Here is a 26,764-nt window from a genome sequence, read left to right as displayed (position 1 = left end):
TAGTACAAGGAACGATGTATGTATTTTACATTAGCTGTATTATCCTTTGCCATTCTGATATATTGTAATAGTAGATGGGAAGGACCTTGGGAGATGCGGTGAAGAAATGCGGCCTGGGGAATGGTCAGATAAGAGATAGTTCAGCCCACAGCTATATAGCAGGCGGGGCAAGGGGCTCAGAATGAAGGGATCAATGGGAGAATAGTACTTTCAGACTTGCAAGATTCTATTAATGTAGCTTTACACTAAAACAGAATTAGTTTATCTGATCATGTTTCCTGATCCTTTCCTGGAAAGGAAAGGGGAAGGACTGCTAAAAATCTGCCTATTAAAAGTGGTGCAGCATGGACTTTTGCCATGGTTTGCCTCTCACTTCTGTCATGGCTGATCAAGAAAGAGTCTCTGATGTAAGTAAATAGAAATAATAAAGTTTTGCCAACTATAATTAAGCTAATGTCTACTGTCCATTTCATCTTTGAAATCCAGTGATTGGCAGCCACAGCCAACAACAAAAGGTATTGGGAATGGCACTGTCATAGTTTTGGGGTTTCCAAATCCAGCGATTATGTGCTGGAATTTTTATTTTTAACCTTTGTTGCACCATTCTGTAAGCCAGTTAAAGCCCCTGATAATTAGTGGCACAGACGCCTTAGTAAGTAAATTAATAAATAACAGGTGGCTGCTTCAAGTGATACATGTTAATGGACTACTATGGCTAAATTGCTTCTGACAAATGGAAAGTTCCCATGCCAACAGCAGTGCTATGTTTGGCAGTGACTTGAAAATTCTTTGCAGAATGGATGAATCATCCTGTGCTTCCTTTTATAAATATATTACATGCCAAACATGTAGGGTGCACTTAATTCTGCAAGGAAATAATTGGTTTTCAGACAGAAGAAGAGTTGATGATCATGATGTATTGCTAAGAAGGCAGGAAAATAGACTTGCCTTCCCTAATGGGTCACAAAATATTTTCTCCCCTCCTTTGTACTTTACCAGTGGATAATTACAATGCCATCCATTAGCAGCAGTAAACATTGCCCTCCTCTTTCCAGCAATTTTATGAGTTTAGGTGCAGATCCACAGTCTCTGAAAAACATGGTTGTCTAAAAACTAATAGGAAGTCTACTACACATTTTTTACTTATAAAAACCAGTTACTTAAAAATAATAATAGGCTACTTATCTTACTAAAAACTATCTGAAGTAGTGTTTCCAGTGTCCTTAGAAACCTGTTTCTGGACAAACTGAAGGTATTTACAATGGCAATTTCCTTCACAGTGTTAAGCAAAATAGTTTGAACAATTTTGGATTTCCCCCCAATTTTTTTTCATTTTCTTTTCCATGCATTGGCCCCATAAAAAATTATTTAGGGCATGCTTTCCTCATTAAAGTATTTTCAATTGAATTTGAGAGGCTATAAAGAGCTGTCAGAGTTCATTCGAGATATCTTTTAAAAAGGAAAACAGATTAGGTTTTTTTCCCATTTTGCTTTCTGAAACAAAATGACAGAGAGGCTGTTCATTTTTAGATGACAGTCAAATAAAGTCAAACCCACCCCCCCTTATCAGATGCAATTAGTAAATCTATACGGAAGGACTTAGCCTAGAATTGCGGATTTGGAATAGGAAACCCATCTGGTGTCTACACTGTTAACTTTTTGGTGAAAAGCCAAGAATTTTCCATTGTCCCAGACTTTTTAGAATTTACAGGTTTGTCTGCATTGTTTGGTTTCAAATTCCTTTCTTGAATGCTTTTCTATTATTTGTAAATTATGACATATATTATGGTATTATACTGGCACGTGCTTGGCATTCTACCATGCTTTAATTCGTACAACATATAAAGCCAGTTAGCTATAAGGCAGTTAAAAAAGTACCCTGGGTAGCAATTAAATATTGCTTTTTTTTTTTTTTCTTACTGGGAAACATTTAAATGATACATTCCTGGAAACTTGAAATGATACAGTTGATGACCTCTAATATTCAGTGTATTCCTACCCATATTCTACCTATAAATCCATAGTCATAAATGCCAGCAATCTGACTTTCCTACCATTTAGTTCCTGATACAGTAGTCAGTTTATTTGTTGCTAATTTCAGTGACAAATTGACCCTATTTTATTCACTGCCATTTATTCCTCATTGTCCAATTTGTCTACTTTCTTTCTTTCTTTCTTTTTTGTAATTTTTTTTTATTTTTTAAATACAAAGATAAAACATTCCATCTTTCTTTATGAAGTGTGTCGTCTGGGCACAAACATCTCTGTGTTACATCATGGTATTATTACTAAAAGATATTAAGAAGAAAATGGAGAGTTTTACAATATTTAAATGTTTAATATATTATAATATTAATGTGAATGTGAATGTGAATGTGAATGTGAATGATGTGATAAATGAGGAATGATGTAGCACAATTTGTCTACTTTCAGTTCAAAAACAACTGCCAAGCAAGTAGAATATTCAACTACATGCAATCTTGGAAATGAGTATCAAGGACACATCCTATCCAACGATTTGGTATAAAATGTGAAAGAAGCCACTAAGTGCATAAGTTTTTGAAACTGAGGAACATAGAATATATAAGAAAAAATAAAGACTGTAATAGAATCACTGAACGAGCAGCACAAAATGGCAAGTTCCATGCGATCAGATAGTATTAAAAAGGTTAGAACACTGACTGAATGAACCCAAATTAATTCATTTGGATTCTGCTTCGGAATGCAAATGAGGTGACACCGACATTGGCTAGATGTCTCCTTGCCTCCAACTTTTTATCTACATCAGATTGGAATACCTTTCTTTCTCACATTTATTGTAGCAAAAGGAGAGGGAAAACTGACAAAACAATGTTCATATCAGAGCTGGACTTCACATAATTTAACGACTGGTTCACCCAGAATCGAAAATGTGAGCACATGTGCACACTCGCAACATGCATGCTGCGTCAAAAACAGGGTGATATAGGATGGGATTGCACCCGGGTGGGTGGGCAGGCCCACCCGGAGGTCGCAACTACTAGTTTGCCGGAACTGATCCGAACCGGCTGAATCCCATCCCTGGTTCATATCTCATGCTTGAAAGTTTCTTTACAGTAATGAGGAAGCATGATAAACAATGGTTGTATTTAGATTTACTCCGGGGTGAAATCCAGCAGGTTCTGACAGGTTCTGGAGAACCGGTAGCGGAAATTTTGAGCAGTTCAGAGAACTGGCAAATACCACCTCTGGCTGGCCCCAGAGTGGGGTGGGAATGGAGATTTTGCAGTATCCTTCCCCTGGAGTGCCCACCAAACCACGTCCACCAAGCCACACCCACAGAACCAGTAGTAAAAAAATTTGGATTTTACCACTGGATCTCCTGCAATGGAAAATACTTTTCTGGGGAACAAAGGTGTTAAGTTTATCTGAACCTTAACATCAATGTCCAAAGCTCTGTTCATCTTTAGAAAATATTTAGTCAGTTTGGTCTGGTGGTTAAGACACCAGGCTAGAAAGAAAGAGACTGTGAGTTCAAGGCCTGCCTTAACCATGAAAGCCAGTTGGGTGACGTTGGGCTAGTCGCTCTCTCAGCCCAACCCACCTCACAGGGTTGTTGTTGGGGGAAAAATAGAAGTAAGAAGGTGTGTTGGATATGTTTGCCACCTTGAATTATTTGTAAAATTAATAAAGATGGGAAATTTTTATATAGATATAAAAATTTAAATGATGTTAAAGTATTTCTTTCTAACAGCGATATGGCTCTGGAATTATCTGACCAGTTTCCTTTAATCCCATCTTTAGATGAGCACTGGAAACCTTTATATTTTGGAAGACATTTTTCAGTACTTCAATTAGATTTGTTTTCCTCATTAGTTTAATGGTGTCAGCACTGTTCATTTTAGTATTCATTTTTAATGTTCAACAAATTTAGCATATTAATTTCATGTATTTTTAAAGCAGGATATAAATAAGTGTAAAAACAAAGTAGTTATGATTTGCAAATGACACATATTTATATTATTTATAATATTATCAGTTTACTGAAATGTATCTGAAATAAAGTAACTATACTAAAATGTCTCTGAGTAACAGTGATCTCCTGCTATTACTCCCACTATCCTCTTTAAAATTATATTATCAATTTGGAACTAAACCTAGAAACGAAACTTTTAAAGTTTTGTTTTGTCTACTCTTCTACAAAATTTGTTTGAGTTTAAAGTTCTGCTAAAGTTCTAGACAATGCAATCGTAAGAAACTAGATATGAATTAGTATGCAAAGCAGATTTAGAGCATGATCACAGAAGTGGAACAGTAGGAATTCCAATGGAAATATATTAATTTCCTTAATAATAATTTTTATATATATATATATATATATATATGTAGGTCTTTGGTTATTCGGGTCTTCTCCCACGTAAAATTGTAAGTGTCTTGGCGACGTTTCGACGAAGTCTCATTCGTCATCTTCAGGCTGGTGTTCTCGGCTTCGTGCTTCCAGGAGGCACGAAGCCGAGAACACCAGCCTGAAGCACGAAGCCGAGAACACCAGCCTGAAGATGACGAATGAGACTTCGTCGAAACGTCGCCAAGACACTTACAATTTTACGTGGGAGAAGACCCGAATAACCAAAGACCTACATACAAACACCCGCGAAAACCTGAGAAAACAAATATATATATATATATATATATTAATAATAATAATATATTAATAATAATATAATTGATATTAAAAATTTGATTGTTGATACATTACTCCAGTTACGATTACCAAAGCGAGCAATTCCTCTTCTACAAAATGCTCAAAATGCAATGAACAGATTTTCTTCTTTATGCAGTAGCAATGTTCAAGATGCAACAATATTGGGAAATAATTCATATAGAATTCATCTTGAGATGTTTTTATTACATTTTACTAAGCCACATATTGCCTCAAGATATACTGAACTATATGTTGTAACAACTGCAACAATTCTATTCATTTTGTATTGGAAAAGATCTTTGATTCCTCTATATAAAATTGACATACAATCTATATTATCTACAGTATTCTCTTCATGTATTGTTTATTACCTATAATTTGTGCTTACTGATTTTTAACTGTGTTACCCAAATATTTTTAAAATTCAATAGATACATATTTTAACTAGAGAGTAGGCATGTAATACTTTGTAGTACTTTATGTTTTTAATGGTATATTATTTTGTTTGGTTAGCTAAGATTTGTTGGGTATCTGCCCTTATTATTTACATTATTAAAATTACTATTTCAGGTAGTCCTCAGTTAACAATCATCTGTTTAGCAATTGTTTATAAAGTTATGATGGCACTGAACAACCCATACTTATCACTGGTCCTCAAAGCTTTGTCAGCTCAGCACCCCTGCGGTCACATGATTGCAATCTGGGTATTTGGCAACTGGCTCACACATATGACAGCTGCAATGTCCCATGGCAACATGATCACCATTTGCTTCCCACAAGCAAAGATCAATGGCAAAACTGACAGGGAAGACCAAGGTTGCTCTGCTAAGTCTCCTGCACCTGGCAGCACCTACCCAAAGCCTCACAATGCTCTTGTCTTGCTGCATTAGGCCCTCACACACCCTTGTACCACTGGCAGTGGTTACCCCAAACTCACTGCTCTTGCACCATGCCACTCCCTCAGCTTATCCCCTGCACCTGGCAGCAGCTACTCCAAGAATCACTGCACTTGCATTGCACCCTTCTTTGCAGCAATCACTTACCTGGCCTGCCAGCCAGCTTAAATCCCAGCCTGCGTTTTGCAACTTCCTGCCGGCTTCAACACTGACTTTAGTTGGTAGCAGGAAGTTGCAAGGAAATCCTTGCTTAACGACAGCAACTGGGGACTGCTGGGGTGGCAATCTTTAATGATTAATGTGTACATTAATTAGTAATGTAATATAATTATTAAAGCATGACATCATGCTTACAACTACATCTCTAAGTGACAGAAATTCTAGTCCCAATTACTACAGTTAACAAAGAACGTGTACTACCTCTATGCTATCTATTTTTCTATAGTTTTGAATCTGTACTAATTTTAGTATTATACTCTGTCTTTTCCCCTTGAAAATTATAAAATCTACCTTGTAAGAATACATAAAATGGGAAAAAATTAAAAAGAAAGACTATAAGCACCCAAGATTTGGTTAACAATACAAGATAACTTTTCCATCTCCTATTGGAGTTACATGCTTAAAAAACCCCCGACATTCTTTTATTCATATAAATCAAAGGTATAAAAAATTTAAGTTCAGTCCAATGCATGCAAAACTTTTACTCAAATATTTACAAGCTTGGTTCCTTCATATTCTAAACATTCTCCATACCCAATTTCTTTTCTATTCTTTTTCTTTAATATCTTGCTTACTGGAAGACTTCATGGAATTTTAAACTCTAGTTTCGTACATTTGAATCAGAAAATTCTTTTTAAGCTAAGGTGACCAGATTTTAACATTGGTAAAGAGGGACATTGTGGGCGTGGCTTATTTTGTGGGCGTGGTTAGCTGGTCATGTGACTGGGTGGGCGTGGCTAGCTGGTCATGTGACCGGGTGGCCATGGCTATGTCTATAGGGTAAGGTGAACAGATTTTAACATTGGTAAGAGGGACACCATTGTGGGTGTGGCTTATTGTGTGGGCGTGGCTTGGAGGCCATGTGACTGGGTGGGCGTGGCTAGCTGGTCATGTGACCGGGTGGCCATGGCTATGTGTATAGGGACTACTCAGAGGGCTGGAAAGTCATTTCTGACAGGTCCTCACACTTTTGACTGGTCCTCACACTTATGACCATCCTCACATTTATGCCCGTGCAGCATTCTTAACAACCATGTCACTCATTTCACAACTGCTTCTCTTCACCATGGTGACAAGATAGGGCAAAAAACGTAAAATGTGAGGACAGTCGTAAGTTCGAGGACTGGTCAAAAGTGCAAGGACCAGTCAAAAATAACTTTTTCAGCCCTCTGAGTAGTCCATATGCACAAAAGGACTAACCAGAGGGCTGAAAAAAGTCATTTCTGACAGGTCCTCACACTTTTGACTGGTCCTCACACTTATGACCATCCTCACATTTATGCCCGTGCAGCATTCTTAACAACCATGTCACTCATTTCACAACTGCTTCTCTTCACCATGGTGATAAGATAGGGAAAAAAACGTAAAATGTGAAGACAGTCGTAAGTTCGAGGACTGGTCAAAAGTGCGAGGACCAGTCAAAAATAACTTTTTCAGCCGTCTGAGTAGTCCATATGCACAAAAGGACTAACCAGAGGGCTGAAAAAAGTCATTTCTGACAGGTCCTCGCACTTTTGACTGGTCCTCACACTTATGACCATCCTCACATTTATGCCCGTGCAGTATTCTTAACAACCATGTCACTCATTTCACAACTGCTTCTCTTCACCATGGTGACAAGATAGGGCAAAAAACGTAAAATGTGAGGACAGTCGTAAGTTCGGACTAGTACAAGGGTTTAGTGCACCCTGTTATTAACACAGCTGCCTGCAATTTCTGCTGGTTCGAATCTCTCCAAGGCTCAAGGTTGACTCAGCCTTCCATCCTTTCTAAGGTAGGTGAAATGAGGACCCAGTTTGTGGGGGCAATAAGCTGACTTTGTATAAAATATACAAAAGAATGAAGGCTATTGCTTATTGCTTAAAGCATTGTAAGCCGCCCTGAGTCTCCGGAGAAGGGCGGCATATAAATCAAATAAAAAAAAAATTAAAAAAAATTATTTATGTAGTTTTTATATATCTGGTATTCAGAAATACAAAACTAAACTATAGTAGATAATACTTCATTTTAAAAAACGATTACTATTATTATTGAATATTACCAAGATACCACATTTGTTGCATAACAACCAATCCATGGCATAACAAAACATTTCCTGTTGACAAATAAGGAATTTCTCAAAACAGCATTAAATAATATTTCATTAGCATGTTGAAACAAAAATAAACAGTTTGTTTCAAAGTTCAATGAGAGGAAAAAAAATGTTATATTTGTACAATTAGATTAATGCTTCCTTACAAGCAGAAATTTCAAAGATACTTTGTGCCAAGTACAGATTGTACTGGAATGGTTTTTAAAGGCATTGAAATGGCTTAGTAGATTATATATTAGTTATTTTTGAAATAATTAAGTTGAAGAGACTTTAATCATTTGTAGAGGAAGAATTCATTTTTAAAAGCCATTGATTACTGTTGTCGCTGCTAGTAATATCATTTTTAAAAATTCTTAACATATTCCTATTCCATTTTCATCCATTTAGGATCATACATCTAGTCAAAAAGCTCCAAATGTTGCAGTCTTTGTCAAGCAGTGTATTATCTCAAATATGGTGAGCAAAAATTAAAATAAACACCATCACTTTTACAGCTAGGTACATAGGTAGATAGGCAGTTGCATTCATAGTTCAATGCAAAATAATTTTCAATCCCATCACTATTTAGAATGGTCTTTGCCCTATAGTAAACTATTTGTACTGAGTCCTTTTTTCACCTCCATTTTATTTTATTAAACATGTATGTATACTCTTCTTAGCCTATTCTTATGAATATGTCACCATCTCTCCCAGACTTTTGAATGATTCCATGCTGAATGGTTCCAGGCTCAGTTATGTTTCTTGACCTTATTTAAAGTTCTGTGTTTTACATATTCTCTTGCTGCATCATTTTGTAGGCAACTAATCAATCTGTGCCCTGTTAGGTCATCATTTCAGAGATATTTCTTTACCTAAATAGAAAAACAGAATGAGCACAGGGCAGTAAAAAATCAATAGGAGCGAGAGTGATTTTTGACTTCCTGTCATCTTCCCCATTGAGTTTCCTTGTGAGAAGCTAGCAGGGAACATCAAAAATCTCCCTCCCTCCCAGAGAAGCAGGTTTTAGTGTATTCCCCAGACATCTTCATTGGGTGATTTTAAACCAGTCACCCAAAGGTGCTTTTTCAAAAGGTAACTGGACTTTCTGGTTCAAAGAAAAACCATAAAGTCCAGTTGCCTCTTGAAAAAGCGCCTTTGGGACAACCATGACCTGGATGACTGAGAATCTCCATAGACATTTTAAACCAGTCACTCATTGTCAGCTCCATGTACCTCACAAGGTTATTGCAGAAGAGAGCAATATGTATGCCATCTAGAACTATATCTTGAATTTAATAACTGCATCAGGCTGTCCTGCTTAATGGCCATCACAATATGTGACTGTAATGGGCAGGGTTCATTATGATCATGGCTTGAGGACTATCTCTGTATGCTTCTCAGCCTCCACTGGATTCAAACTTATATTGTCTGTACATTTTACAGTACTATCTTACTATAAACATTAGCTTTTTTAAATTCCCCCTACCAGGATTATCACTTGATGTGATGGAGGACTCAGTAGCTTCACTGTGCCTGAGAAGGGTTCTGGTAGGATTGTTTTTTCAATAAGACTGAAAGATGAGAGTAGGTGGATTAGGGATTAAGATGAAGCCAAACCACGGTAGACCCAGAACTCCAAAATCAAATCCAGAAGAAGCAATGGCAAACCTCTTCTTTATTATTACCAAGAAAATGGTATCATTATGGCTGAAACACTTAGAAAAAGTTTGGTACCAGATGAAGAAATGCCAATATCAAAAGAGATATACAGTATATAATCTGAATATGGAATATTAGAATCATTTACCAAGAAAAGTTTGAAACTTACAAAATGGAAACAAAGTAGGACGTTTTAAGAATAAAGAGTTGATATTTTAGAACCATGAAAATGTAGATGGACTGGAATACATGTGAAATCAGTTTATTACCTTATAATATTATTTAGGACAGGAGATCCTACAAAACAATGGAAAAGTAATTATATTTAAAAAGGACATTGCTAACCCAGTAAAGTACATCATATTGGGGTTGGTAGGTATCCAGCAAATATCAAAGTTTTACAAATGTATGCCTCTAATACAGAGGTAATGGAAAAAGAATAAAGAATTTATGACAAATTGTAAGAGATGCTATGTGCAAAATCTAGAAAGAAAGCAATGTTACAAATGAAATGCTAACATTGGAAAATTAGAGGATCTTGAATCATTAAACATTTTGGATTGGGTAAATGCAATGCTGCAGGAGATAGATTAATAGAACTTTGCAAAAAGAATTCTTTATATGTTGCCAATACCATTTTTTAAACAAAGCCCTTTGGGCAACACTAGAAGGACATTAGAATGATATCAGCTATAAACAGAAGATAGAGAAGTACAATCCAATCCACCAGAATATTTCCAAGGATAGACTGTGGAACATCAATTACTGGTGTCAAATATATAGATTAGGAGTAGAAAATTAAAATGGTTTTAAGGAAATCAGAACAATTACAGAAAAATGTACATCTAATTAGGATTACCTTTGAGTAATATTGGAAGTATTCTAATACAGACAATTGAGATCAAAAGAAAATGAAACATTTTACAAACAGGAATATTGTACAGAAATATTTGTGGACAGAGAATATATTCAGAAACTGAATCTAAAGTGAGGTACAAGGGGCAATAGATCAGCTTTCAAATAAGAAAGCACCAGATGTAAATAAAATAATCCCTGAACTGTTTAACACCACAGCAGAAGAGGCAGTTAAAGTACTAATAGTTCTATGTGGGGGGAAAAAAGAAATAGATTGACTAGCCTACTAGGTCTATACGAAAAAAAAAAAAAAGCAAAATGCAAAAGAACTATTAAACCATTGCATCAATTCTTCATGAAAAGTTTTTTCTAAAATTTTACAAGGAACAATAGAGAAATAGATGAAGAGAGAAATGCCTTAAAACAGGAAGATTCCTCAAAAGCAGCAGGAAGTTTGATCAGATAGCAAATGTAAAATAAATAATGGAGAGTACAGATGTGTTAAAAAGAGATTTAGCTTTATACTTTACTTATTGCTGAACAGCCTAATCTCAGACAATGCCATAATATGAAATATATTAAGACTAATGAATGTGCCAGCAATTCTGATTATTTTTCAGAAGAGGCAAGATTGATAAGATTGGAGAAAAAGTGATTCAAAATAAGCAAGGAAATAATACGAAGATTTCATATAGAGAAATATATAATAAAAATGGCAAGACTAGAAAAGATGATAACCGGATTCAAACTAAGAGGCCAAAACATTACTAATTATGCTATTTTTTTTTTTAGGTAAAAAGAACATTTACAAAAGTTCACTGGGAAAACAAAAGTAGAAAGTGAAAATCTGGTTTATTGTATATTAAGTAGTATGGTACTAATACCATACTACTAATACTTGGTAGCTAATACCAAGTAGTATGCTTAGAGAAAGCCACATCATGCCAGAAGAGGAAGATACTGCATTAGTGAACAGATTAATTCTAAAGATGACTACATTGATATTTAGACAAGACCACAGGAGATAAAGAAGGATGCGGTGGCTCAGTGGCTAAGATGCTGAGTTTGTCGATCAAAAGGTTGGCAGTTCAGCGGTTCAAATACCTACTGCTGCGTAATGGGGTGAGGTCCCGTTACTTGTCCCAACTTCTTCCAACCTAGCAGTTTGAAAGCACGTAAAAAATGCAAGTAGAAAAATAGGGACCACATTTGGTGGGAAGGTAACAGCGTTCTGTGCACCTTTGGCGTTTAGTCATGCCGGCCACATGACCATGGAGACATCTTTGGACAGTGCTGGCTCTTTGGCTTTGAAATGGAGATGAGCACTGCCCCCTAGAGTCGGGAACGACTAGCACATACATGTGAGGGGAACCTTTATCTTTACTGGAGATAAGGATATCTCAAACAAATTTACTAACAAGGAGAATTCCATAGTGAGAAATTAGAATATCAGATACAGAATACAAGGAGGGAGGGAAGGAACTATTATTATCAGCTTTAGTTTTGATGATGGAAATCATATTAAACAATGTCACAGTAATTATTTATTATATATCCTATTCTCCTAAATTATATTCTATTGTATTTATGTCTTTATTCATACTACTGGAATCATTGTACAGTCTACATCCTGCTCCTCTTATTTCTTCTGTATACAATTTTAGATTGCAAAACCTTCACAGATGAAATTTCTATCCTTTGATTTTATAAAACACTATGAATAATACTGGAACTTTTATGCTGCTATGTATGAATATGTTTATCATATATATATAATATCTAAAAGTATCCTGTGAGAACTTTCAACACTAAGAGAAATTTTTCTGATTCTTAAGAAGCAAACAAGGGATGTAGTTAAAATAATCTCTATGCAATACATATGGACTATGCTGCATGCATCTTTCTTCGACTGGGTCAATGATTCATAGATGTCATATGAAGGAATGGGTACATAATTGCTTGATAAAGAATATGAGAATTTTGGAATTACTATATTATCCTTCCCCAACCTTGGCACTACCCAGAATTCAGAATTGTCAGCAATGGACACACTAGTTAAGAAATTCTGGAAGTTGAGGTCATCTACAGGTGGACAGCCAAGTTTGAGTAACCCAGACATGAGTTTAATAGTTTAGTAACTTACCCTAAATGCAGTCCCTTCCTCTATAATGGTAGGCAGCTGAGATAGGCATATATCCACAGCAAGATCCCATGCTTGCCTGGGAAAAGATAAAAAGATAGGGGCATTACAAGACTGGGCAAAATTATATGCAACACCATCACCTCACTTATGGTACATGTTAAGTTCTTGCTTTGTGCTAGTAAAATGAGGGACACTTAGATTAGTCTTTTCCCAATTAGTATATACTATACTTAATAACTTAAAGCAGTTTATTATATCCAAGGTGTGAAACAAAACATAAATCAGCACTGTAGATAACAAATTCACTGAAAATTCCATGGCACAAAAGTGCTTAGGCCATCTCAAATCATTGGAAAGATAAAAGATCAGAATCAAATGATTCTCTCTAGGGAGAGCATTTCAAAGTTGTCTTTGAAAAATTCACCACTACAGATGAAAAGAAAAGAGTTTGGAGAAGTTTAATTCTGTCTATTTATGTGGGACGTACTTGCTCTGAAATAGTAGCAAATAAAAGTGTGTGTGTGGAAACAAAGGGGATGAAAGTTGATTTTTTAAAAAATAAAGAATGGTTTATAAAATTTAGCAAACATAAATATTTCATGAAACATAACCTATCTGCTTATGTTAGGAGACAGTCAGAAAATCAGAAAATTTCTGATTTTCTGGATATCAGAGATGGCACATTTTCTTTGATGGAATAAGGATGAAAAAAAACCTTAAAGTTGCCTTTGAATCATGATCAGCTCTTGCTGATATACATAAACCCGTTATTATAGTTTTCTTAGTATGATATGAAATTCATTTAAACCATCTTCTTCAGAGATATTATTTCCCTCAGGACTTCACAGATGGTGGCCCACTAGGTGGGCTACCACTTAATTTCCAAGATGCTAGTTAAGTGATGGGCACATTAATAAGCAACGATTCAAAATTAATAGTCTAGCACATGCTCTGTATCAGAATATAAGAATCTGAACATTTTTTCTATGATAAAAATATGTAGAAATGTAGAAGTAGTACCAACTTCCAGCTAAGCAATATATCACCCTCCTCCACCTGAACTTTCAGTTCAAAACGATTTAAATGCAAAATTATTCAGAAGTCCTTCAAGTAGCTTTTTAAGCATTCATTGGTATATTCTATGATATTTCTGCTATACTTTCAATACAGAGAATGAGGGGAAGAAGAATGAGAAAAGCAATTTAAAATATATTATTTTTTTAATTAATCATTGATTAATTTATGATATATGCAGTCCTGGGGAATTATACAGGTAGTCTTCATTTACTGACCACAATCGGGACCAGTAACTTTATTGCTAAGCATTGTGATCATAAAGTGAAATATCATCTACCATACCTGAATGACATCAGTCCCATCTGCTGTTGTTAAGGAAATTAAGCAAGATGATGCATGATGCTATTTCCTTGGGCTTCCCCAATAATTTTTCTTGCTAGAAGCTGGCTGTGAAGGTTGCAAATAGCAATCATGTGACCATGGGTCTCCACGACAGTTGTTAACACGTGCCAGTTGCCAAGCATTCAAATCATGATCCCATGACCATGGGGACACTGTGATAGCTGTAACTAATCTTAAAATGAATGGTCGGTAAGTGAGGACTAGCTTTATGGCTTTTTTTAAAGAGTAGTGGACAGGTGCTATGTTCTTTATTGCAAGAGCCTGAACACCGGGTTCTCCTGGGGACCCAATGACTGAAGGTGGCTGCTGGATTGATAGCAAACCCCATCTCCTCCCCTTCCCCCCCCAGCATACTCTGCTTCTCTCCACCCATTTTTAAATCTCATATTACTGTGTTTTTATTGTTTATTTCATTGTTTGTTTTACTGTTTCACTATTTTGCTACTGTTATGTTTATACTTATCATTTCTTTGATTTTATGTTGTAAGCTAGCTACAGCAGTAATAGGCAGCAAATAAATTTCATACATACATACATACATACATACATACATACATACATACATACATACATAGCCTCTTTTTGCAACTGAAGCTAAGCAAGGCACAACCCTTCCCCCAATGAAGTTATGAAATTAAATGCCCTAATATTATTTTCATCCTTCATAACAAGTTTCCAATCAATTTGAAGTTAAATATATTCAGGTTTTAATGAAAATTAAATCTAGGAGAGATTATTCTTTTACAGTGTTAAACTGATTATAAGGGTGTTTCATAGAGTACAGATCAAAGGGTACGATTCATAAAAGTTCCCGCTATGCTAGCACCACTGAAGAATCTAGGCAGAATCCAAGATAATTAAAGATGACTGCATATTGTGGTTGTGTCATTATCCCAGTACCACTACAACTAAGCAAAGATCTGCCACTATTCTCCCACCGGAGAAAAAGGGGCGGTGATAGAGAGTATGTGTGCTTTGTAGGCTTTATGGTTACATTTTTCTTAATAAAATATTTCGGTATGTGTGTATGTGCCTTTGAATCTGTCTTTCATTTTAATTAAATGTATAACATAGAGCCACAAAGATATAACTGAAATGGAAAGCTAAATTTACTGTAAAACAAGCCCTTGTCCATTATTTTAAACAGCAGTGAGCCTGACAACAGCTAGCAGGTTAATTCAGTACTTTTGCCTAACCATCTTTTATTTCTGACAGCTAATCAATATAGCAATCACAAACTTATCTGAGCACCCAGGCAACTTCTATACAATACTTCCCCTCATTCCCATCTTGTTGTATGCATGGTCCCCCAGTAAAATCTTATTTTAACAGGATTATAAACTGTACTATATCATCATCACACTCTTTTTGTTTTTAAGGAATGGAGAGAGGGAACATTAAGTAGCCATACTTGTTTCTTCTCTGTGCTTCGTGACATTAAAAATGTAACCGTTAAGCAATGTCCAATATCCTCATGTAACATCTAAAGTAAGTAATTCCAAGGTTGCAGATACAGGTAATCCATGACTTATGCCCACAATTGAGCCCAGAATTTATGTTGCTAAGTGAGAAATTTGTTAAGTGAATTTTGCCCCATTTTATGACTTTTCTTGCCACATTTGTTACGTGAATCACTGCAGTTGTTAAATTAGTCACATGACTGTTAAGTGAATCCGGCTTCCCCATTGACTTTGCTTGTCAGAAGATGGCAAAAGGGGATCACTTGACCCCGGGACACAGTAATTGTCATAAATATGAACTAGCTGTCAAGCATCCGAATATAAATCATGTGACCCCAGGGATGCGGCAATGGACATAAGTGTGAAAAATGGTCATGTCACTTTTTCAGTGCCGTTGTAATGTTGAACAGTCACTAAATGAACTGTTGTAGGTCGAGGACTACCTTATTCATCTAATCGCCTTTCTTAAAGCTTAATCTATTTCTCTAAAGAGTAGCCATTGGTACTCTTCGATTTATGATCATAATTGAGCCCAAAAGTTCTGTTGCTAAGTAAGTAGTGCCTCAGTTTAGTGACCTTTTTGGCACAGCTCTTAAGCAAATCACTACAGTTATTAAAGGAATCATGTGGTTGTTAAGCGAATCTGGCTTCCCCCATTGACTTTGCTTGTCACAAGCTGGCTGAGCAGGTTATAAATGGTGGTCACATGACCTGAGTCAGTGCAATTGTCATATATATATACCAGTTGCTAGGCACCCAAATTTTGATCATGTGACCATGGTTATACTGCAATGGCCATAAGTGTGAAAAATAGTTGTTGTCACTTTTTTCAACACTGTTGTCACAAAATGAATGTAAGTTGAGGACTATCTGTATTGCAACAACACTTGTTAATCAGATTCAGAACAGAATTTACAAATAAGAAAGAAATGAGTCTCAAAACTCTCCAAATCTTTCTTGCAGCGTATAGTTTCATCTGTTCCCTCTTTTCCATGATTCCTTCAGTAATGACCTTCCTCTTCACAATAGGCTGCCTATATAATTATGAGATAATCAGGGGGTAATAAAAACAACTTCAAAGCAAAAACAATATATGGCTCCCACAAGCTCAATAAACACCCAGGATGCAGACAAAATGGTAAGAGAGAACAATTGCAGAAGGTATTAATTTCAGATTGTGACAAGAGCCAGAGTCAATTATTGCAATTAAATCTATATCCTGGTTCTAAATTCAGCTTGCCACGTAGAGACAGGATGTTGAAACCCTGAACCTTATTGCAGAGACTCGATTCATACGTTTGGAGACTGTTCCTTCTTCATGGATATATTTAGAAAAGTAATTCCTGGAAGCGAAGAGCCCCCCCCCCAGCGGGGCCAGCAAGAGATCTATGTAGTTGCAATGAAAACAACCAGTATATCTTACCAATTGATTGGTAAGCCTGCATCTGGTCTGGGTTCCTTCCCCAGAGAGAAAAAGTAAAGCAACAGTAAAGGAAGCTATACCCCTCCTCCCTCTTCTTAACCTGTGCTCAAACAAGGTGTATGGGGAGGGGGAGATTCCTAGAAATGAATGTGTTTTCTGAAGTTTAATTCTCACTAGACTTTGTTTGGTTTCTCCCTGGGTAGCCTAATCGCAACCTGAACATTTCTCTAGGCAGGCAATCCAGCCTGGACACCAGAGGGGGGGGGATGGATAAATGGCATTCTGTGAACAATTCTGACAGACCCCCTTAATGTTTCGATCACTGGCTGTGGAGGATGGCCAACAACAAAGTCAAAAATCCAATTTCAGAGCTCACACTTCCCCTTGTTTCTCAGCTCTGCCAAACCTAAACCTCAAAGAAGGGTACACATATCATTTATCTGTGTATTTTGTAAGGGAACACACACACACTACGGTAACACCATTAAGCTTCGGGTCTAAGGCCAACAATGCTGGTCAATTTTAAGGGAAGAAAACAAAGAGGAAGGAAACTCACAAAAGAGACTGATCTCCCAATAATTACGGAGAGGCAATAGCAGGGAGAACTTTGATGCAAATGCTGTTTATCTGTGTATATATTGCTTAGGGAGGAAGAAAGGTAACTAGAAAAGACACATTTACAAGTCTTGATTTGTACTGCTTACAAATTGCACCAGACGTATGTGGAGGTCATTAGACCATGGAGACAGATGTGACTAAAAGGCTTAACACTTCAAAAGTGTGTAAGGTAAAGAGGGCAAATGTTTCTGCCAAAGGGGATCAGGGAGGGGGTGGTTGGCAGGAGAGGACACTTCCTGCAAGGTCAGATCTTAAAACCTCAGAAATTCAGTGGTATTTAAAAAAGAGAATTAAAGCAAATTAAAAGCAAAATGCTTTCTCTTCTTGAAGCCCACCGTTAAAAATCAACGCAATCATACTCCTGCAATATTATTTCTGAAAATCATGATCAATTCACCGTATCAGAATTTAGTATGCTTCTCTTCAGCAATAGGATGAGTTGGGGATTAGCCTGAATTTTGTCATAGATACTGCTCGATCCATTTTACTTTTCTTGCTGTATAGATAGTCCTTGTTTAGCAACTGTTGCTTAAAGGCCGTCTGAAATTATGGCGGATCTCCCCAAAAGCTACTTTTTTTTTTTTAATTTGATTTATATGCCGCCCTTCTCCTGAGACTCAGGGCGGCTTACAATCTGTTAAGCAATAGCCTTCATACTTTTGTATATTTATACAAAGTCAGTTTATTGCCCCCACAAACTGGGTCCTCAATTTACCTACCTTAGAAAGGATGGAAGGCTGAGTCAACCTTGAGCCTTGGAGAGATTCGAACCAGCAGTAATTGCAGACAGCTGTGTTAATAACAGGGTGCTTAGACCACTGTACTATCAAGGCTCTACTTATAATCCAGTTGAAAGGTTATAGACACTGACGCACCCCTGTGATCATTTGCCCTTATGGCTGACCACAGGGATGCTGTACCACTTACCTGCCTATCTTCTACTATTTCCCCCACCCCACTAGGTTTCATGCAGGTCTCTCCCCACACCCCACTAGGCCTGATTCCCACTCCACCAAGCTGCACATTTTCCTCCTTGCCTAACTCTTGAAGAGCACGAAGTCTTCCACAGCACTGGAATGGATCACTTCATCACGCAACTATGCCACGTGATTCTGGAAGCAGCCATGATCCCAGAGGCCACACTGAACTGTTGTCATCACTGGAAACATGGCAGCCACTTCTGGAATTGTGCCACGTGGCCATGTGATGAACTGCTCAGTTCTGCTTCCCTAACGTGGTCTGTAAAGTGCTGTGAAAACCTCTGGGGCCTTGAGGCTTTACACCATGCAGCTGGGGTGAATGTGGTTTCTGGAGGTATCTGTGGTTTTGGTTTTGTGTTGTACTCAGTGGCTTCTTGCAGAGCTGCAGCTCACCAGAAGCCCCAGAGCTACAGAACGGCAAGCAGACCTGGAGCTGTGCTGTTTTGGGACTGCTTGTCACACCTCAAGGCATGATCAGGGCATCCAAAATGGCAGAAATGGGAAAGGAAATTGATGGATGGGGGGAATTGGAAAGTCACTTACCTTACCGAGGCTTTGCGCTGGGAGGAACGAAGCCCAGAATGGCTTGGATTGGGGTGGTTCCCTGATTAATGATAGCAAGGATTGCTATCACTAAACGATGCAGTCAAGTGATGTGCTTTATAACCTCACTGCTCAATGACAGAAATGTAGATCCCAATTACTGTCATCACTCAAAAGCTACCTGCAGTCTTGCTTTCATTACAGCTAGTTCTTGACTTAACAACAATTCGTTTAGTGACCATTAGAACAACACTGAAAAAGTGATTTATGACCGTTTTTCACACTTATGACCTTTGCAGCAGCCCCATGGTCATGTATTCAAAATTCAGGCACTTGGCAACAGACTCATATTTATGATGGTTGCAATGTCCCAAGATCATGGAATTACCTTTTGCGACCTTCTGACAAGCAAAGTTAATGGGAAGTCAGATTCATTTAATAACCATGTTACTAAGTTAACAACAGCAGTGATTAACAACTATGGCAAGAAAGGTCATAAAATGGGGCAAATTCACTTAACAACTGTTTTGCTTAGCTACAGAAATTTTGGACTTAATTGTGCTCATAAGTTGAGGACTACCTATAACTTAGTTAGACTGAAAATAACTAGATCTATGATATTCAAATATATCTTTTCTAACCCATACTTATGTGTCAAATCCTCAAGAGTTTATTCCTAGAATATGAATACAATTTAGTTATCTTCAGAAGAATTCTTTTGCCAACTTTCAGAATCGGTCCCTGTATAAATTCTAATTGGACAAACAAGAAGGAATGTTCAATACTGATAAAATGGTCTGGTTGCATCTGATGCAGAAACCTGGCAGAATTCCCTGCCCTTAAGAGTAGATTCACTGGAAAGAATCCTCTTTAAGATGGGTGACTTCAACTCCCAGAATTCCTCAACCTCTTTAAGACACTGGAAAGCATCAAAACCAAAGTAATGGGCTATTCATGTTTATTTACAAGTAGTCCTCAACTTATGACCATTCATTTAACTACTGTTCAAAGTTACAATAGTGCTGAAAAGTGATTTACAACTGATCCTCACACTTACAATTATTGAAATGTGCCCACTGTCACTTGATTGAAATTCATGTGCTTAGCATCCTAAAAGTATTTAGGATGGCTGAAGCATTCCAGGGTCACACAATCAACATTTGTGATCTACCCAGGGGGTTTCCATACGATTCACTTCAAGATGCAGTGACTCGCTTAATCATCATAGCAAAAAAAAAAAAAAAAAAGTTGTAAAATTGGGCATGACTCAGTTAATGAGCACATTGCTTAGTAATAGAAGTTCTGGTCCAGATTGTGGTTGTAGGCTGAGGACCAACTGTAGCTGATGTTGTTTTACAGAAACCTTTAAAGAATAATTTCTCATTGCTCAACTGCTCTAGTATGCAGTTTGAAAATCACTGGGAGGTATTTAAATATATCTTAATATAATCTAATCTTTTAAAAAGGTTCCTGCTACTCAGTTGGTAGAATAAGGTTTATATTTATAAAATGAAACTCAGTTTTACTTCTCTTCCAATAGAATATATAATTAATTAAATTTAATTAAATAAATTAAACCAATTAAACTGGACTAATTAAAAAGCAAGCAAAAGAAATAAGTAATCATGGGAAAACGTGCAATATGCAAAAATCTATTGTAGAATCCATTTTTAAGCACTCTTTTTTGCAATAAACAAGAACACAGCCTATTTTTAGCTGTTTGTAGGATGAAACTGTGAATGTTCACCCTTTCAGTGAGATGGAAGAATATCTGCCTTTATTCCGACTATACTGTATTATCAACAAAAACATTGAGAGTCAAAGCAACTTTCTCATTGCTAAGTTGGCTTCGTGAGCTACTGTTCTAGGCTAGATAATACCTTAAGGTTACCATGCTGACTGCTCATTCTTGGACAGCCTAAAACTCTGCTAATTCTACACCATTGTGGAAAGAAAGAAAAAAACATTTTAAAAAACCCACGTATCCTTTGGGAATGGACTTTTTTATCACCAAAAATTTAGTTGGCCCTAAAATAAAGCAAAGCAAAGCAAAACAAAACAAAACAAAACAGACTCTCTGGTGATATTTATCAACTTAAAAGAAACCTGTAACTTTGAAGGAATACAGATATTGAATAAAAATGCAGGCAGCCTAGTTCCCTCATGATTTCACATTAAAAAAATGGAAGCCTGGAAAGGCCTCAGTGGCTTTTGTCATTAACAACCCTTTTTCCCTGGAGGAAAAGGCAGCTCTCTTTTATTTCAGAATATAAAGTGTTTATTTCCTCTACTGAAAATTCCATCTCACTTCACTCCAAATATACACATAGCAAACGTATAATATACCTTTGAATAATTTATCCCAACCCCTTCCAAAGTATTTCTAGTTTATGTCTCCTGAGGTGCAGCAAGGCTTGACTTTATAAACAAGAGGAGGAAGGCACTGAACTTTCAGAGTTCCTTAAAAAGCACTTTATTATGCCAAACTCTAAATTGTTCCAACATTGTACATTTTCATTTCCACCGTATCAGAATGAAATCAGAATTATAATGGCTCAAGTTGGTCATCATCTTTCACACCAAGTTTTGACAGATATGATTGATTCTTGTTTTTCCTTTTGAGAAACTGATGCAGTTTTGCAAACATCCACTTGTGTTTTGGTGAATAATTATATAAATGGTTGTCTTGTGTTTTCTATAAATTGCCCTTCTATAAAAGATGCAATTTTTCCTTTAAAAATGAATATATAATTGCTACATTTTGCAACTACTAATGGCCTAATGATATAGATTTCTAAAAGTGTTAACATTTTAGTCTGTAAGAGCATATTGGGTAAGTTATTACTATGTGTACTCTTTCTTGGATTATAAATCAATGCTCTGTTCTGTTCCGTTTGACTTTTTCAAATTTCTTTTCTTGAACTGGCCGATTGCACTAATTTAATAATCGACAATTCAGGCAAGACTGAATTTTGTGGGCATGTGGAGGTTGCCAATTTATATTGTAAAGGTACAGTCATGAATTAATATAATGGAATTTGTAAACAAGGGTTTCAGCAGTGAGCTTGAAGCATCCATTTGTTAATTAAATGGTATTTTTCTATGGATTTCACAAGATTGATGATAAGTACTAATTTATAATCCAAGAAGGAAATAACTTTATAAAGGAAAATGAAATTAACTTGTTCCTTGCACCAAAATATTCCTTTCTATTGCTATAGGGAGCACTGGCCTATAGCAGGAAGGAAGAGACGATGGCAGTGCTAGGGGATGATCAATTAAATATGCATGTTGGGTGTTGTTTAGCTATAGGTTTCTTCTGGTCTCTCCTGTTGACAGTGAGTTAAATTCTTGCTCAACTGTTTACTTCAGTTGAGCCTCCTTAGGAGCGTCATACTCTGAGCCTCATACTAAGAGCCTCATACTCAATTTATTTGTAATTCATCCTGCTTTACCTACTATATTGAGTTGACTTCTAGAAGTTACAACATCATTTCTGTAGGGAGGCTATCTCCAGCATCATGCTTGTTTGACATACGTGAGGCTCTCAGACTGAACAGGCTCCTTCAGATCTTCAATTTTTCATTATCAACAATAAGAAGAATTTGTCTTGTACAGGTGGTCCTTGATTTATGACCATAATTGAAATCAAACTTCCATCGCTGAGCAATGAGGTCTTTGCCTGAGTTGCATCCAATTTTATGCCCCTTTTTGCCATGGTCATTAAGTGAATCACTACAATTAAGTGAATCCAGCTTCTCTCATTGACTTTGCTTGTTGGAAGGTCGCAAATGGCAATCGTGTAACCTCGAGACGCTGCAAGTGCCATAAATACATGCTGGTTGCCAAGAGCCCGAATTTGGATCCCATGATTGCGGGATTCTGTGATGGTCATAAGTGTGATGACTAGTTGTAAATCACTTTTTCAGCACAGTCTGTAACTTCAAATAGTTGTTAAATAAATGGTTGTAAGTTGAGAGCTTCCTATATGTATGTGGATGGATGTTTGGATGGATGGATGGACAGATGTATAAAATTAATAAGGGGACTATGGTCACAGCATTTTGCATACTATAGCTCAGTGATGGCTAACCTTTTTGTCGTTGGGTGCCAAAAGCAGGCGGAGCATGAGGGGGTCACGTGTGCACGTGCCCACACCCATAATTCAATGTCCCCCATGCCCTGCTCCGCTGCACATGTGCGCGCGACACCCCCGTGCTCCCCTCGCTTTTGGCACATGATGACAAAAAGGTTACTGGTGGGCCCGGTAAGCCCGTTTTTTTTGCCCTCCCCAGGCTCCAGAGGCTTTCTTGGAGCTTGGGGAGGGTGAAAACGGCCTTCCCCACTCACACCTGGAGGCTGTATACAGCCCGTTTCTCAACTTCCAGTGGGCCTGGAAGGCCTGAAAGTCAGCTGGCCGGCATGTACATACGTGCCGGAGCTGAGCTACGGCAACGCTTGCGTGCCCACAGATATGGCTCCATGTGCCACCTGTGGCACACGTGCCATAGGTTCACCATCATGGCCATAGCTGATCCTCAAAAGCTAAGCAGGGTCAAACATTGTTAGCATTTGAATAGGAAATTGCAAAGAAATCCCAGGGCTGTATGAAAGGGAAGGGAAGGAAACCAATCCCCGAAACATCCCAGAACCTACTAAACCAGGGGTCCCCAACCTTTTGGACCTCAGGGACCACTAAATTCATAATTTTAAATCCCGTGGACCACTAATATGATCTGCCTAATGACTGGGTGGGTAGGCGTGGCTAGGTGGGTGTGGCCAAATTGATGTCACTCGCATCAAGGGGCGCTTCGCCAGTCTGTACTCGCCCCACCCCTCTCAGCCACTCCTCGCTTCCCCGCCTGGGCTCCTTAGGCCCCCTACAGGAAGCAGTTGTTGGAACGAAGCAGCCACCATGAGAAAGAGTTGGCAAAACAGCTGGCTCAGTTCAAATTGGATCTGACCAAGAAGGAGGCTCAGCAGAAGCACCTCACTGAGGACTACGAGCATAAGCATAGGCTTTTCAAGCAGATGGAAGACCTGCAGGAGTACAAAGCCAGGTGCCAGTGCCTGAGGGCTCAGTGGGCTGAGATGGTCAGCCAGTTTCGGGCCATGATGCAGTCCCACTGGAAAAAGGCTTTCTAGTTCTTTGCCACCAGCGGCGCTTCCCTCCAGCCTTCGCCCAAAGCCCCATACCAGGAGGCCAAAGCAGACCCGATGTCGGAATTTCTGTCTCTCTCCGATCTACACAAACACCGCCCCCCCTGAAGGGGGAGACTCTGCAGCAACACAACCATTCATTGTACGTATCTGTCCCAGGGGCTGTAGTTTGAAGACCACTGATTTAGTGCAAAATAAAAAATGCAAATAATTTTTCTGCGGGCCACCAAAATGGTCACCACCTTTAAAGTGCTCCATGCTTAGGACCGGGGTATATATGAGACCGCCTTCTGCCAGCAACAGCCTCCCACCGGCCAATACGCTCCCACAGAGAGGGGATCCTCAGGGTGCCGTCGGCCAAACAATGCTGACTGGTGACACCCAGGGGGAGAGCCTTCTCTGTGGGGGCACCAGCCCTCTGGAATGAGCTGCCCCTTGAGATTCGTCTCATCCCTGACCTGCGTACCTTTTGCCGCGCCTTGAAGACCCTTTTGTTTCAACAAGCCGGCCTGGCATAATACAAATTTTAGAATGGGTGTATGTTTGTTTTAATCTATGGGCCAAATTTTTTATATATTCAATTTTAAATTGTTTTAAATTTTGTAAGTTTATATGTGTTTTAATATGGCTGTACACCGCCCTGAGTCCTCCGGGAGAAGGGCGGTATAGAAATCTAATAAACAAACAAACAATAAACAAAATGTTCCCGTGGACCACCAGTGGTCCACAGCCCACAGCCCACCAGTTGGTAACCATTGCACTAAACCATTTCTCTAATGACAAAAAACACGCATGGACATGAAAATCATATAAAGTTCGACCTAAAAACTTCCTTAAACAGGCTTTGATTGAATCATTCTAGGCAAATCATTCAGCTAGAGAGCCACATCTTTAAAAAGTCAAAGTAATAAATTATGCATGGTTGAGATTTGGGCTGAGTTTAAATGAAACTTTCAAAAGATTTTAATCGCTATGTTTCAACATGTAAATTTTGCAGAGCAAAAAAGATAAATTTAGGCACTGAAGGAAAAAATATATTCCTTAAAGCACGTTATAGCATGTTTTCCACAGCTGGAGCATTACAGTGATTATATCTAAACAAAGCTTTTCTATCGTCATTTTAATCTAGCAGCTAGAATTTAATCTGGTCTCTGTCACGTTGGCAACTAACTATCTGTTTGTTCGGATTTTTTCCTGCGGCTGAATGATAGAGCATTCAATCAATAAATGACAACATAGGCCTATATTAACAAACAATATTAGTCATTTTTCCAAACCCGAATGAATCTGGTAGCGAATAATCTTAAAGAACAGAATAAACCAATACAATAAATTTGTAGAACAAGCAACTCTATATTGTCAAGTGTTGAAGAAATCAATTGGGCCCCAACAAGCCATTAAATCAAATCCTAGCTGATTTGTATGAAACAGAGAAAGAAAGCTTTGGGAAAACACACAAAATATTTTACCCTATTTAGGCAGATACAAATGCACACACAAAGAAGGTGAAATGATTCCCTTATAAACTCCTAAAAGGGGACTTCCGTAATTATTCATGAGATAAAATAAAACTCAAATCAAGTGGAAAAACATTAAAACGTTTCACAGCATATGCAGATTCATTTGGTCCACTCAAACTGAGTGACATAATCATGCTTTTCTTTTCACAAAAGCTACTGAAACACAGCTAAAAAGACAATGGTTCCTAGCTGTGTGAAAGGGATCAGAGCTACACAGGAGAGAGAAATGAAATGACAAATTTCGCTAGCACTGAAGCAATTGAAAATGGCATCGCCAAGCTTATATGTTAAATCTACAACAGATATCTTTCCCGGAATAAAGGCATTTACATCACCAAGATGGGGGACTCTATTCAAAGCACCCAATGCTCAAAGAATCCAGACACTGGCACAGTGATTTCATTTCACTGACCGAGTGCCACAATTTACAAAACTTAAACATCATTAAAAGCCAGCAAAGGACTCTACACTGTGGGTAAAAGGCAAATAAATATGCACTATACATGCAGAAATGCCCACAGAAATGAGTTACTCAGAAGGCTATTAAAGATGTATATCTACCATTGTACATAAATGGTGAGGAGGTGGAGAGGGTGGGTAGTTTTAAATTTCTGGGCATTTATATCTCAGAGGACCTCTCATGGACTATGAATGCTAGCATGCTTGTGAAGAAGTCACAGAAGAGGCTGTACTTCCTGAGAATGCTCAGGAAGATAAATCTATCTCAGCATCTACTTCTGTCCTACTATTACAGCACCATTGAGAGTGTCCCGATATACGGCATTCTTGCATGGTATGGGAGCAGCTCTGTAGTGGACAAAAAAGCTCTACAGAGAATCATTAAAACTGCCCAGAATATCATTGGACTCCAGCTACCAGCCCTGGATGACATCTTCGAATCTCGCTGTTTGAGAAAGTTGCATAACATTCTCAGAAACTCTTCCCATCCTGCTTACAATCTTTTTGGACTGTTGCCTTCTGGCAGAAGATACAGAACAATTAAAACTCGGACTACACGTTTTCTGAATAATTTTTATCCCAGAGCTATAATTGCACTCAACAATGAACTAAAGGGCCACCATCAGTGAGCTGTTGGACAGTATTACTTGGTCTG

At 37.8% G+C, this 26,764-nt stretch overlaps 1 protein-coding gene across 2 annotated transcripts in view; it reads right to left on the bottom strand.

The window, feature by feature from the left end:
- Window positions 1–26,764, bottom strand: part of RPTOR (regulatory associated protein of MTOR complex 1) — a 423,325-nt gene that overhangs the window by 135,809 nt on the left and 260,752 nt on the right. For both annotated transcript variants that reach the window (XM_070937688.1, XM_070937689.1), the window contains exon 10: window positions 12,528–12,603. In XM_070937688.1, the coding sequence (XP_070793789.1) occupies window positions 12,528–12,603 (76 nt within the window). The remainder of the gene's footprint in view (window positions 1–12,527; window positions 12,604–26,764) is intronic.

This window comes from Pituophis catenifer, unplaced genomic scaffold, assembly GCF_029215685.1.
Source record: "Pituophis catenifer annectens isolate HBS135680 unplaced genomic scaffold, rPitCat1.0.hap2 SCAF_2, whole genome shotgun sequence".
Lineage (NCBI taxonomy): Eukaryota > Metazoa > Chordata > Lepidosauria > Squamata > Colubridae > Pituophis > Pituophis catenifer.
Note: the sequence above shows the minus strand (reverse complement) of the source record. Positions and strands in the feature narration are given on the sequence as shown.